Below are 12,180 nucleotides of genomic sequence, written 5' to 3'. Positions count from 1 at the left end.
AGTGGTGGGAAGAAATACCCTGCTGAGGGTGTCTGCGAGGTACATCTCTGGACCTGGTTTGTAGACAATGGTCACGTCATACTTCTGAATCTTCAACAGCATCCCTTGTAATCTCCTTGGTGCGCTTCGGAGTGGCTTTTTGGAGATGGCTGCTAGCGGCTTATGATCACTCTGAACTGTCACTGAGCGACCGTAGACGTACTGGTCAAATTTCTGTTGCACTGTGAGTTCCTCACCAGGGTTGTAATACTTCAACAAGGTGCCTCTGTCACAAGCTCTTTGACCTTCTCAAATGCTGCCTCGTGTTCATGTTGCCATTGCCCTGGTACATCTTTATGTGTCAACTGCTGTATGGGTTCTAGCACCTCTGCCAGCCGTGGCAGAAATTTTGCAAGATAGTTCATGAACCCGCAGAATCGCCTGACAGCTTTGACATTGTCTGGCTTGGGCATGTTGTGTACGCCCTCAATCTTTTCTGGGTCAGGTCTCAGGCCATCTGCTGTGACCAGGTGTCCCATGTAGGGTATCTCTTTACATAGCAGCTTTAGTTTCTTCTTGTTGAGCTTCACTCCTTGCTCTCTGCACCGCTGTAAGAACTGCTGCAGCTTGTTGTTGTGGTCAGCAGTTGCCTCCTCGTCTGTCCCCCCTACTCCATAGATGACCATGTCATCGTGTACTGTCAGCAGGCCATCTAGTCGGTCAAGTGCTTGGTTCAGCCTCTTCTGGAATATCTCACTGGCCACACTGACTCCAAATGGAAGGCGTTTCCACTGGTACCTGCCGTAGGGAGTGTCAAAAGTCGTCAGCCTGCTCGACTCGTCATCCAGTTTTACATGCCAGTAGCCGTTTCTGGCATCTATTTTTGTGAAAAACAAGAAGGGCACTCCAGAAAGGGGTCAATTATGGGATTCTATTGCTGGTAATTTAAATGCAATGGATTACCCAAAGTTTAAAGTTGCAAAATGGTCATGTCGCGATCGTTGGACACTGTTATGCACAAAGTATAAAAGAAGAATGTCAAAAGAAAGAGAAGCAACTGGAATAGATGCTGAGGTTGGAGAACTTGATGAGATCATTGAAGATCTTATTAGAATAGATGATGCTATTGACAGTGTTAAAGAAGGAAAGAAGAAAGCTGAAGCTGATAAGAAGGCAGCAGAAGAAATACGGATTAAGGCTATGGAACGGTTTGGAAACACCAGCTAAAGAGGTAGAGAGGATGGAGAGGAAGGAGCCAAAAAGAAAAAAAGGAGAAGTGGCAGTGATGCAGTAGAATTTCTCAGAGAAAAAGCAAAGTTAGAACATTCTCTGAGAGAGGAAGAGCTACAGTTAAGGAAAGATCAACAAAGTCAAACTCTGTTGATATTACAGCAACAACAGCAGATGAATCAAGCATTGCTCACCCTCATGGAAAAATTTTTGCCTAAAGAGAGGGATTAACTGTTAATTACTGTAACTTAATTTGTTGTTGTTAGCCAATGGTATCTTTTTCAATGGCACTTTGCAGAGAGAGATTTGAATTTATGTTCATTAACTTTCATAGGACAATGGCATTTATGAAAGAAATGTTTACATTTTCATGTAATAATCATTTGAATTCGCTTATTATTATAAATGCCTCTTGGAAACTTTGGTGGCTTCTCAGTCATGCAGAAGCTGGTACGAAAAAAGACAAATTAGGCTTAAACATTTTGTTGTTAATTTATTGGTTAAAATTGTTGGACTGTACATGTTGAATATATGTTTATAACAAGTGTCTGAAATTTTGTGCCTCACAAACTCTGCTACACCCAACAACCTTCGACCATGATAGGTTTATATGCATTTTTTTTTAATCAGCTAATTGGGAGGGGCTGCTCCTCAAATTTCATAAGGTAACGTCCAAGTTATTGCATATCATAACTGTTTCAAATTATAAATTTTCATAAGAAGATAGAGTTCTCTTTTCTTCAACACATCAGCTATGCAAAATAGTCTTGCAGGGTGGGAGGCTCAAGGTAAAAAAATGTTGCAGTATTGTCGCCATACAAGCAACTCAAAGCATTTTGCAGAAGTGCACAAACAATGTACATCTTTCCAATGTTGCTCATTCCTATCTTGAGATTCTTTTTGAAATCTATGAACTTGAAATATTCTATGATATCTCCAAATAACCACTCTACAGACACCCTTACTGAACTCATTGAACTGTTGTATACTTCCATCAAACATGTTGGGTTGACCGTACAGGAAGGAACTCGGGGTCAGAATGGGTAACTGAATGTCTTCATCCACATAACTCAGTGGTCTATTGTTGAGTGCCACTTCTATGTCCAATAGTACCTCTTGAAGTTCAGCCCAGGACAGTAGGCCATTTCCAATACACTTGTAAAAAGCTCTCTTGACGAGTCCCACCATCCTCTCGAATTGCCCTCCCCACCAAGGCGCACAACTCAAATTGAACTGCCACTTGATCCCTTGGTAGGCCAGGAAATTCTGAAACTTTTCATCTTGCATCACTTGTTTGATCCACTGGGCGGCACCAACAAAGGTTCTTCCATTGTCTGAATACACCTTTTGCGGTCTCCCGCGTCGGGCGATGAAGCACTTAAAACTCGCAAGGAATTCTTTAGTTTCCAAGTTGGGCAGCAAATCCAAGAACAAAGCTCTTGTCAGGCTACAGGCGTACAGCAACACGTATGCCTTTCCTTCTGTCTTTGTGTTCTTACGGTACTTCAACGGTCCCGCGTAATTGACGCCGACGACTTGAAAGGGTGTTTGACCTTCAGTCCGATCCCTTGGGAGGTCTCCTTGGGGAGGGGATGAAAACGCTTGTGCTTGAAACCGCCGACAGCCGTGGCAACTCTTCACTATTCTTCTGGCCAATCTTCATAGGCACGGAACCCAGTACAGCTCTTGAACCTTTGCCATGGTACTGACAACTCCCCCGTGGAGCGTTCCAAGATGAACTTGTGTTACGAGCTTCTCTGTAAAGTGCTGACTATGGGGCAAATACACCGGAAAATGCCCTTGAATTCTCCCTCGACATTCCAATATGCCGTCTTGGTTTGGTTGTAGATTCAGTTGCAACCAATCTTCTTGATAATGCTTATCCACTGTGGCTCTCATCTGGACTCTTTTCACCCAAAAGATTTTCGCTTTGTTAGTTTCTTCAGTGGTCAGCGGTCCCTTTAGTCTTCCTATTGTCTTTGAACGAACGTTGTGGACAAACCGCATCATCCACGCACAGATTTTCATCGTCTTCCAGTAGGTAAACTTCTCAAGGAGGATGTCTAGTTCGTCTGTAGTTGCTATCGCCACAGCAAAGACTTCTCGCGTTGCTTTCACTTCTGCCATTGATTCATCCGATGCCTTGGTCACAATATCTGGAGGCCAGCACGCTTTGTTGTTCAACCACTTCGGTCCATTGCACCAAGAGGGATGGTTTAGCACTTCTCCACCACAGCTTCCAGGGTCAGCAGGGTTCTCCGAGGTCCCTACGTGCCGCCAGGTCACTTCTGAATGTGCTTGTATTTTCTCAACTCTGTTGCTAACAAACTACTAATATGTGCCTGGGGATCTGATCCAGTGCAGGGCAACGGTGCTGTCGAGCCAGCAGTACTTTTCCATTATGGGAAATCCATCCAGGGCTGAAGCCACGTTTGCCAAGAGATTCACCGCCATATGTCCAGACACCAATTCTGGCCGAGGGATCGTCAGTCCCCTTTTGGAGAGTCTCGCTCTCGCTACCACAAGTCCCTGATTGACGCCTGACTCTTGAACGACTACAGCATACACAGCTGCGGCCACGCCCTTACCACTGGCATCACCAAAGGCGTGCAACTCGATTGATTGAATGTCCTCTTGATAGGCTGCTAAGGACCTTGGGACTGTAAGCTGCTCAGGAAGTTGCTCCTCCCATCGGGTCCAACTCTGCATCAACTCTCTTGGTAGCTTTGCATCCCAGTTTAGCTTGGCGTCACACACGTCACGGTAGAGGAGCTTACCCCCCAATGAGATGGGAGAGGCCAGTCCCAGTGGGTCATAGATCCTTGCCACTTTGCTTAAAACTCCCCGCTTGCTAGGATCAGCCTTCTCTTGTTGTTGTTGGTCCCCTTGTGGTCCAAGCATTTTTGAGCATTGACAAGTAACATTGGAATTTCTTGCTTTGTAGCTACTTCATGCAGGATTTGGCCAAGGGAATAAACATCACTGGCTTTGCTACAATGGGTGCCATTCAGAACTTCAGTAGCAATGCGCCTATAGTGAAAAGTGTACTTCTTTGCAGGGGGAAATGAACTGTCACAGGCCTTTCGAAAGTCTATAATTTGGCCATGTTTATCAGTTACGAGAACATTGTTTGATTTGAGACCACAATGAAGAAAGCCTTTGGAGTGAATGTGAGCGAGAGCATCTGTGATATCATGACAAATGATCAGCCAGTCTTTGCTTGTCAGTGAACTGTTAACTTTCCTTAATATACCATTGGATTCTTTGCAATACAATGGTTTACTGACTGTTGTGGATGTATTTTCTTCCCCTTGGAACTCCATCACTAGAGATATAGGCTCTCTTTCAAGCTGGATTCCTATTATTGCAGAAATGTTTTTGTGTGTGAGAGTCTACATGATTTGTGCCTCCTTTACCATCTCTTTAGTGCTTTGCATCAGACATTGTTTTTCTACCACAAGAACGTTTAATCTTTTGAAAGATTTTAAAATGCACCGGCCATATGAACCCTGTCCTAGTATTAATTCCTTTTCACTGATTGGTTGAAGCTCCATGGATCAATTAAATTAACAGTGGCAAATTTGCAACTGGGTGGTCCTGATTTTGTATTCCTGTCTCTAATCTGGAATAAAGTAATAAACAGAGGAAAAGTGAAGCTGGTCAGCTTAATAAGATTCACATGCTAGATTGTGTAATAAGTGGTAATAGGACTGAGTAGTCTTTGGTCTGTAATCATATGAGTGATAACAAAATCAGACGACTACATAGTGGGAGTACAATTTGTTTATCACGAGTGTGATTACAGACCGAAACGAATGACACAAAGTCCTTTTACCAATTAATAATAAAAATTACAATTTCCAAATTAAAAAGAACACTTAAATATTGTCGTTGCTCAAGGGAAACCAATTCTCCGTTTTGAAGAAAGCCTCAATTTAGGAATCTTTACACTGTTTCTATGGTGATTGAAACCAAGGTTGTGATTGATTGATTTAAACCACAACTTTGAATGTGATTGGTTGACTTAAACTACAACTTTGAATGTATTTGGCTTATTGAACTGTCCAACAACAACTTGGCAAGTGAATTAGTGGAAAATAGGAGTTTTTAAAACTAATCACAATCGAGGAAATTGTAATTCCTATGTTAATAGATTGATTGGTAAACTTTATCCCTTTCATATAATAAACTGTGGCTCATTTGCCTTCTTTAAGTCTCTCCTTGTATCCTAAACAACCCCAAGTATTTTAAGTATTCATTTTAGACTTAACTAGAGATAGATAGAGATACACAGAGGGTAGGCATGGTTGCCACAAACAGAACTTTCCAAAATTCTCTGACTATTAAGGTACTGACCTATCCATGATAAAAATAAAATTTCCCTGATGAAATGGATATAAAATGTCCAGTCTCCTCTTCTTCATTAAAAAATTGCTGAGATCATCTGAAATATTTCTTCCAGCATGGAATGAAACTCAGTGGTGTAAAAACTTTAATTTCCCTGACTTTTCCCTGACCTTGAAATTTCTATCCCTGGCCATTTTTTGATCTGTGGTAACCTTGGTAGGGCAAGATCAACACTACATGGCAAGATGGAAGGGAAAATGCTCAAAGCTCAATGACTGTCCTTTTCAGACGAAAGTTTTGCCTGTCTGCTTGGCAAACAGAAATGAATGAATTCCCGCTAAATCATTTCAGAATGTGGCAATTTCAAATGGGGATTCTTTGCCTAATTTTACGAAAATGATTGTAGTTTTTTTTTCATTTCATCATAAAAAGGAGACAAATTTTGAGGGCTACACTCTCCCCTCCCCCTATGAGTTTATGTTGAAGTCAACCCCAGGACGTTTTGTACAATGCAAGACAATGCTAGTTTGATTACGTTCAGCTTCAGATCGGTGATATCGTTTTTTGTAACCAACTGCTCATTTTTTTATACCTATTTTATTCTATTTTGACGCTAACCGAGTACCTACCTTGGTTTTGTCCAGAGTCTTTTTATTCTGTTCGACTAATGCTTTCCATTTGCCATAATACATTCGCGCTAAGAATATGCATCTCTTTCCTTTTGTGTTCTCATTTCTCTGTTCTCCCTTTCCCTAGCTGTCCTTGACAATCGTTTACGTTTCCTCCTTTGATTTCGCATTCTGCGTTTTTCTTCGATTGTACTTTCCCGAGATCGTCGTGGCATGATTACTTTGCCAAGCGCGCGCCAAGCGTGCGCTTTTTGTTGGCGATCGCCTTCGGTACTCAATTCCCTGTGGCTGAGTTTGTGCCCATACCGATATAATGTTGTAGAAAATTCTAGTGGACAGCGGCCTATCTCATTGCGATAAAACGACAAAAATTAACCGGAAAGCTTTGTTCGCAGTGAATGTACAACTACGAAGAATTAATGTGGACGAAACAGGGTACAAGGTTTATGCAAGGACTACCAGAAAAAAAAAAGCAGTTGAAATCCTCTAAGTATAAAGTTTTTTTAAATGTAAAATGCATTTTCCACGCGTTTCAATATGACCCGACCTGCCACAGACTTCTGATCAGATTTATTTATTATTCCTTCATCGGTAGTAGTATATCCTGTGCCAATTACGTAAGTGGATGTCATGTTCACTGACAAAGTTTGACAAGCGATGACGTGTCATGGATGCCTAGCATTCCCTCATCGGAAAATTGAGACATGTATAGGTCTGTTGGTGTTCTGGTTCACTTTCAGTTAAACGGCATTTCTGTCACAAAGTGACGAGATTATGACGCCTTGCGGTAAGCATATTGAAGCAACCTGGAGAGCTACCAGATACTCCAGAAAAAAAGCCCATACAAAGCCTTAGAAAAGTTTTCTAAGGCTTTGTATGGGACAACGGGAGGTACTTACAGTGCACGCGTTTTCCGTCCTGTCATGTGCACATAACTGACCAACATTCTTTGGCTCTGGGGGATTCTTGATTGCATTTACCTTTGCTGCCATAAGATGGATACTGTCCCCGGTGATAACATACCCACAGTATGTGAGTGTGGGCTGCATGAACAGGCATTAAATTTTGTGAAGTTGCAGCTTTAACCCTTCTGTGGAAATCCTATCAAGCACCCTCTCAAAATTAGCTTGGTGCTTTAAAAGGCTTCTCCTAATCAGTAGCTCCGTATTAGTAGCTCGGTATTAGTATCTGCGTATCAGTGAATCTGCATCAGTTGCTCTCTATCAGCATCTCCGTCATAGCTCGGAGTCAGTATTTCCTTATCAGTAGCTCAGTGCTGGTAGCTCTGTATCAGTAGCTCCTTATCACTAGCTCCTGTACATGTATGAGTAGTTCCATATCGATAGCTTGGTTTTACAAACTCCGTTTTAGTAGCTTCGTATTTTTCACTCCTTTTCAGTAAATCCAGTAGCTCCAGAGTTAGACTAGAGTTGTAACTCCGTAACAGTAGCTCTAGATTCTCTGTTTCAGCAGTTCTGGCATAGCTTGGCATATGTAACTCGGTATCAGTAGCTCCTTATCAATAACTCCATTTTAGTAACTCTATATCAGTAGCCTCTAATCAGTTACTCCGTCTTAGTGGTTCCGTATCATAAGCTCTGTATCAGAAGGTCCTTATCAGCAGCTCCATTCTGGTAACTCCGTAATAGTAGCTGTGTATCAGTAGCCGTATATCAGTGACTCCTTTACCAAAAGCGCCATACAAGTATCTCTATTAGAGTAGCTCCATATCAGTGACTTTGAATCGGAAGCTCTGTATCATTAGCTCCATATTTGTTGCTCGTTATCTGCAGCTCTATATTAGTAGCTCTCCTATCGCCAACTACGGATCAGTAGCTCCATATTAGTTACTCGTGTTAGTAGCACCGTATCGGTTCCTCTGTATTAGTAGCACCTGTATTAGTAGCTCCGTATCAGTAGCACCTGTATTAGTAGCTCCGTATCAGTAGCACCTGTATTGGCAGTTACAAATAGGTAGCTTTTTTTAGTAGATTCGTATCATTGGTTCCTTTTTAGTAGCTTGAAATGAATAACTTTGTAGCAGAAGCTCCGTCATCAGTATCTGTTTTAGTAACTCTATATCAGTAGCTTCTTTTTAGTGGCTTGTAATAAGTAGCTCTGTGCTTGTAGTTGTAGCTCAATATTATTAGCTTCGCATAGATTTTTCCGTATCAGTAACTCTGTTTTAGAGGCTCCTGTATCGATAGCTCTGTATTAGTAACTACTTATCATTGTTCCGTGTAAGTAGCTCCGTATCAGTTGCTCTGTATCAGTTGCTCCGTATCAGTTGCTCTGTATTAGTAACTCCGTATCAGTTGCTTCGTATCAGTTGCTCTGTATCAGTTGCTCTATAACGTTGCTCTATAACGGTAGCTTCGTATTAGAAACTCTGTATCGGTAGCTCCGTATCAGTAGCTCTGTGCAGTAGCTCCGTATCTAATAGCCTTGTATCAGCAGCTCCCTGTTAGTATCTCGATATCTATAGCCCCATATCATTTTCCGTGTACCAGTAGCTCCATATCGATACCTCCGGAACACAATCTTTGTGTTAGTGGCTGGATATAAGTAGCTTCCTGTCGGTAGGTCTGTATCGGCTGTTCCTTATCAATAGATCTTTTGTTACTAAGTACTACAATACTAGCTCTGTGAGAGTAGCTCTGTATTAGTAGCTGTGCATCAGTTCTTTCGTAACGGTACATATCAGTAAGAGCCTTATTTATAGCTTCATAATAGTAGCTTCGTTGAAGTAGCTTCTTATCAGTAGCTGCGTATCAGTAACTGTGTATCAGTAGCTCCTTATCAATAGCTTCATATTAGCAGCTCCACATCAGTAGCTTTTTGTATCAGGAGCTTCGGTAAAAGGAGCTCCAAATTATTAGGTGCTCCGTTTTAGTACCCTTTTATCAGTAGTTTCGTATGAGTAACTCCGTATCAGTAGCTACTTGTTAGAAGCTCCGTATTAGTAGCTCGTTATTAGAGGCTTTGTATGAGTACCTCCTGTATTTGTAGCTCGGTATCGGTAGTTTCTCATTAGTAGTTCAGTATCAGTAGCCCGTGTATCAGAAGCTCTGCATTAGTAGCACGGTATCAGCACATCTGTAATAGTAGCTCCCTATTGGTAGCTCTGTATCCGTGGCGCCGTATCAGTATGTCCTGTATCAGTAGTTCTGTATCAACAGCTCTGTATCAGAAACTCCGTATCACTAGATCCATATCAGTAGCTCCGTATGATTAACGGAGTATGAGTAGCTCACTATCACTAGCTCTGCGTTAGTGGCTATGTTCGAGTAGATCCTTTATCCGTGGCTCGGTATCGGTAGCTTCTAATTAGTAGCCCTGTATTAGTCGCTTTGTATAAGTAGCTTCGTATTAGTGGTTCCTGTGTTAGTAGCTCCATATTAACAGCTTGGTATCCTTAGCTACTTTACAGTTAAACGTCGATTTGACGAAGTACCAAGGGGCTGGGGAAATTGGTTCGTTTTAACGGGGGCTCGTTATATCGAAAACCTCGATTTAACGAATTTGCGGAACAACCAAAATGTTCGTTATACCGAGATATGCTTAATAATTGCTTTTTTTCTGGTGTGACGTTGCGCTACATAGCATTCTGGGATCGCAACGATTACTGTAAATAACATTTAGTGCTTTCGCGTTTATTTGGAGAATTATTTTGAAGAAAAAATTTGAAAAACCAAACTAGTGAGCAGCACTCTGAGAACAATAGTTGTAAAACTTTTGTATTGTCAGGCGCGTTTCTTCTAACTGTCGTAGACTTCTTCAAGGAGGTTTACGAGTTAACACTGAGTACCAATATTTGTAAAGGCCACAGTTGGCGGCTATTGCGGGGGCCAGTGACCTTATAGGCTTGGCTGAACTTAAGAACAAGAACGCACAAAGTTGTGAAAAATTTTGCAATTTTTTTAAGCCGAATGAGAAAAATATTCGGGGACCATGGTTTTAGTTTAGTGTTACCTTGTAAAACTCCCTAAAATAGTCGACGACAGTTAAACGAAACGCGCTGGAGAATAAAGAAGTTTTAGAACTACTGTTCGCAGAGTGCTGCTCACCAGTTTAGTTTTTTAACAATTTTAATTGTCACGTGATGACATTTCTTCGTTATATCGAGGTAAATTATACGTTTAAGCTTCTGGAATGTTTTCGTTATATCGTGGTTCTGTCCCATCCATTTTAATGTAACTTTGGCTAGGCTGAAGAGTACGTTCGTTATACCGAAGACTTCATTATATGGAGGTTCGCTAAATCGAGGTTCTACTTTATTAGTACCTTCGTATCTTAGTATTATCAACTGAATTGATAACGTAAATTGGCTACCGTAAAGAGTTTCAAAGCTGACGTCTTTAGTGAGCTTTAGCCCTTCGTCTTTCGCTCTGACGAAGGACTAACGCTTGAAACGTTAGCTTTGAAACTCTTTACGGTGGCCAATTTACGTTATCAATTCAGTCGATAATACTAAACTACCCTATAACCTAGTACTTTTTTAAACCAATCACAATCGAGGAAGTTGTAATTTTTATGATAAATATACTTATAACATCTTTTGGTATTTATTAACTACTCTTAAAACCAGGTTTTCAAAATCTCGTAATCTTTTAATTATTTTGGATTATTTTTTCATCAACTTATAGATAAATGTTTGAGCTGGAGACTGACCGAAAACATGTAATTCGCGACTGTAAAGAGAGTCAAGTATACATTACTTCTTCCACCTAGAAAGCTGTAAGATCTTTCAAGGTATGCATGTTGATGAATTTATTTCTGTTTGATATACTCTGTAGGCGTTATGTGATTCCTATGAATTCCGAGCAACAGTGTGGGATGGCTTTGACAAGCAGAACATAACACAGGTAATTTAGTGTTAACAACTGAGTTGAAAACGTGAATTGGCCACCGTGAAGGGTAAAAAAGCTGACGTTTCGAGCGTTAGCCCTTCCGTCAGAGCTCTGACGAAGGACTAACGCTCGAAAAGTCAGCTTTTTTACCCTTTACGGTGGCCAATTTACGTTTTCAATTCATTTGTTAACGCTAAATTACCTACTATACTCTCTCACCGACGCAGCACCACAGTTTCTTTAGAAACTTACCCCCTTTCGAACATAACACATTCTGCCCGAAATTGGATTTCCCCTGGGAGACTGGAACACAAGGAGTGGAACTACTTGCGAGAGATACGAAGGAGAACTGATTCCAAACGGACCATGCTGCATGCATATAATTATGGTAAATTTTGTGTTATGTTCTCTTCAAATCAGTTAACATTTTCTATTTTTCGGTAGGTACACCGCAAGCTTGAATTCCTAAGGATTGCACAAGAGGTCAGAGGAAATTCTCTACGGACATGAATTCATTAGGAAAAAAAGTTTGAATAAAATATTTTGTTATCGTTCACGACAATCGTGATATTTTTGTTTTTCCCACTAACAAGTAGTCCCTCCCACCCCCCTCCACTACTGATGCAAAATTATCTCGGCGCTGTATTTAGCTGATTTATCTTGAGATGCTAGTACTCCCTTTTTGACTCTAAAGTCCCCAAAATACAAATTTCAGTAATCTCTTAGCAATTAAAGGGGTGAAGGTAACCGAATCCTCGTGTTTACGCCAGGGATGTTTCGACGTAAAAGCACACGATTTTGGTGAGAGATCGTCGCTTTTTCGCCGCCATTTTATCACAAATGGATTTAGGTAATGTTGATACGAGGCAAGGGTACGTTTTTTGTGTGATTCACCATGAACTATGTAATAAAATCTACCGATTAACTTTTCACCTTGCGTAAGGTCTATTGTGAAATTGACATCGCGAAATGGTATCGAAATATCACCAATTAACTACAAATCTCTAGGAAGTAACTCAGTAAAGTCTTATTAGTTGTATTTAAGTGTGGATAGCCTGTTTTTCGTACCTGTTACAGTTTTGGATAGACAAATTAAGGCGGCTGAAAATATGTGTCCTCAAAGGAGAGAAGCCGTTGACGGCGGA

At 41.1% G+C, this 12,180-nt stretch overlaps 2 protein-coding genes across 2 annotated transcripts; both read right to left on the bottom strand.

The window, feature by feature from the left end:
- Positions 1–2,212: 2,212 nt before the first annotated feature.
- Positions 2,213–4,046, bottom strand: LOC136280345 (uncharacterized). Its single transcript, XM_066165359.1, is given in 1 exon segment — positions 2,213–4,046. A coding segment is annotated over 1 exon segment (1,050 nt). The 5' UTR covers positions 3,919–4,046; the 3' UTR covers positions 2,213–2,868.
- LOC136282302 (uncharacterized) lies at positions 4,044–4,532 on the bottom strand. Its single transcript, XM_066169781.1, has one exon. The coding sequence runs from the start codon at positions 4,530–4,532 to the stop codon at positions 4,044–4,046; it is 489 nt and encodes a 162-aa protein (XP_066025878.1).
- Positions 4,533–12,180: the final 7,648 nt, after the last annotated feature.

Source organism: Pocillopora verrucosa, chromosome 1, assembly GCF_036669915.1.
Source record: "Pocillopora verrucosa isolate sample1 chromosome 1, ASM3666991v2, whole genome shotgun sequence".
Classification (NCBI taxonomy): domain Eukaryota; kingdom Metazoa; phylum Cnidaria; class Anthozoa; order Scleractinia; family Pocilloporidae; genus Pocillopora; species Pocillopora verrucosa.
The sequence above is the reverse complement of the archived record's forward strand: the minus strand, read 5'-3'. Positions and strand labels throughout refer to the sequence as shown.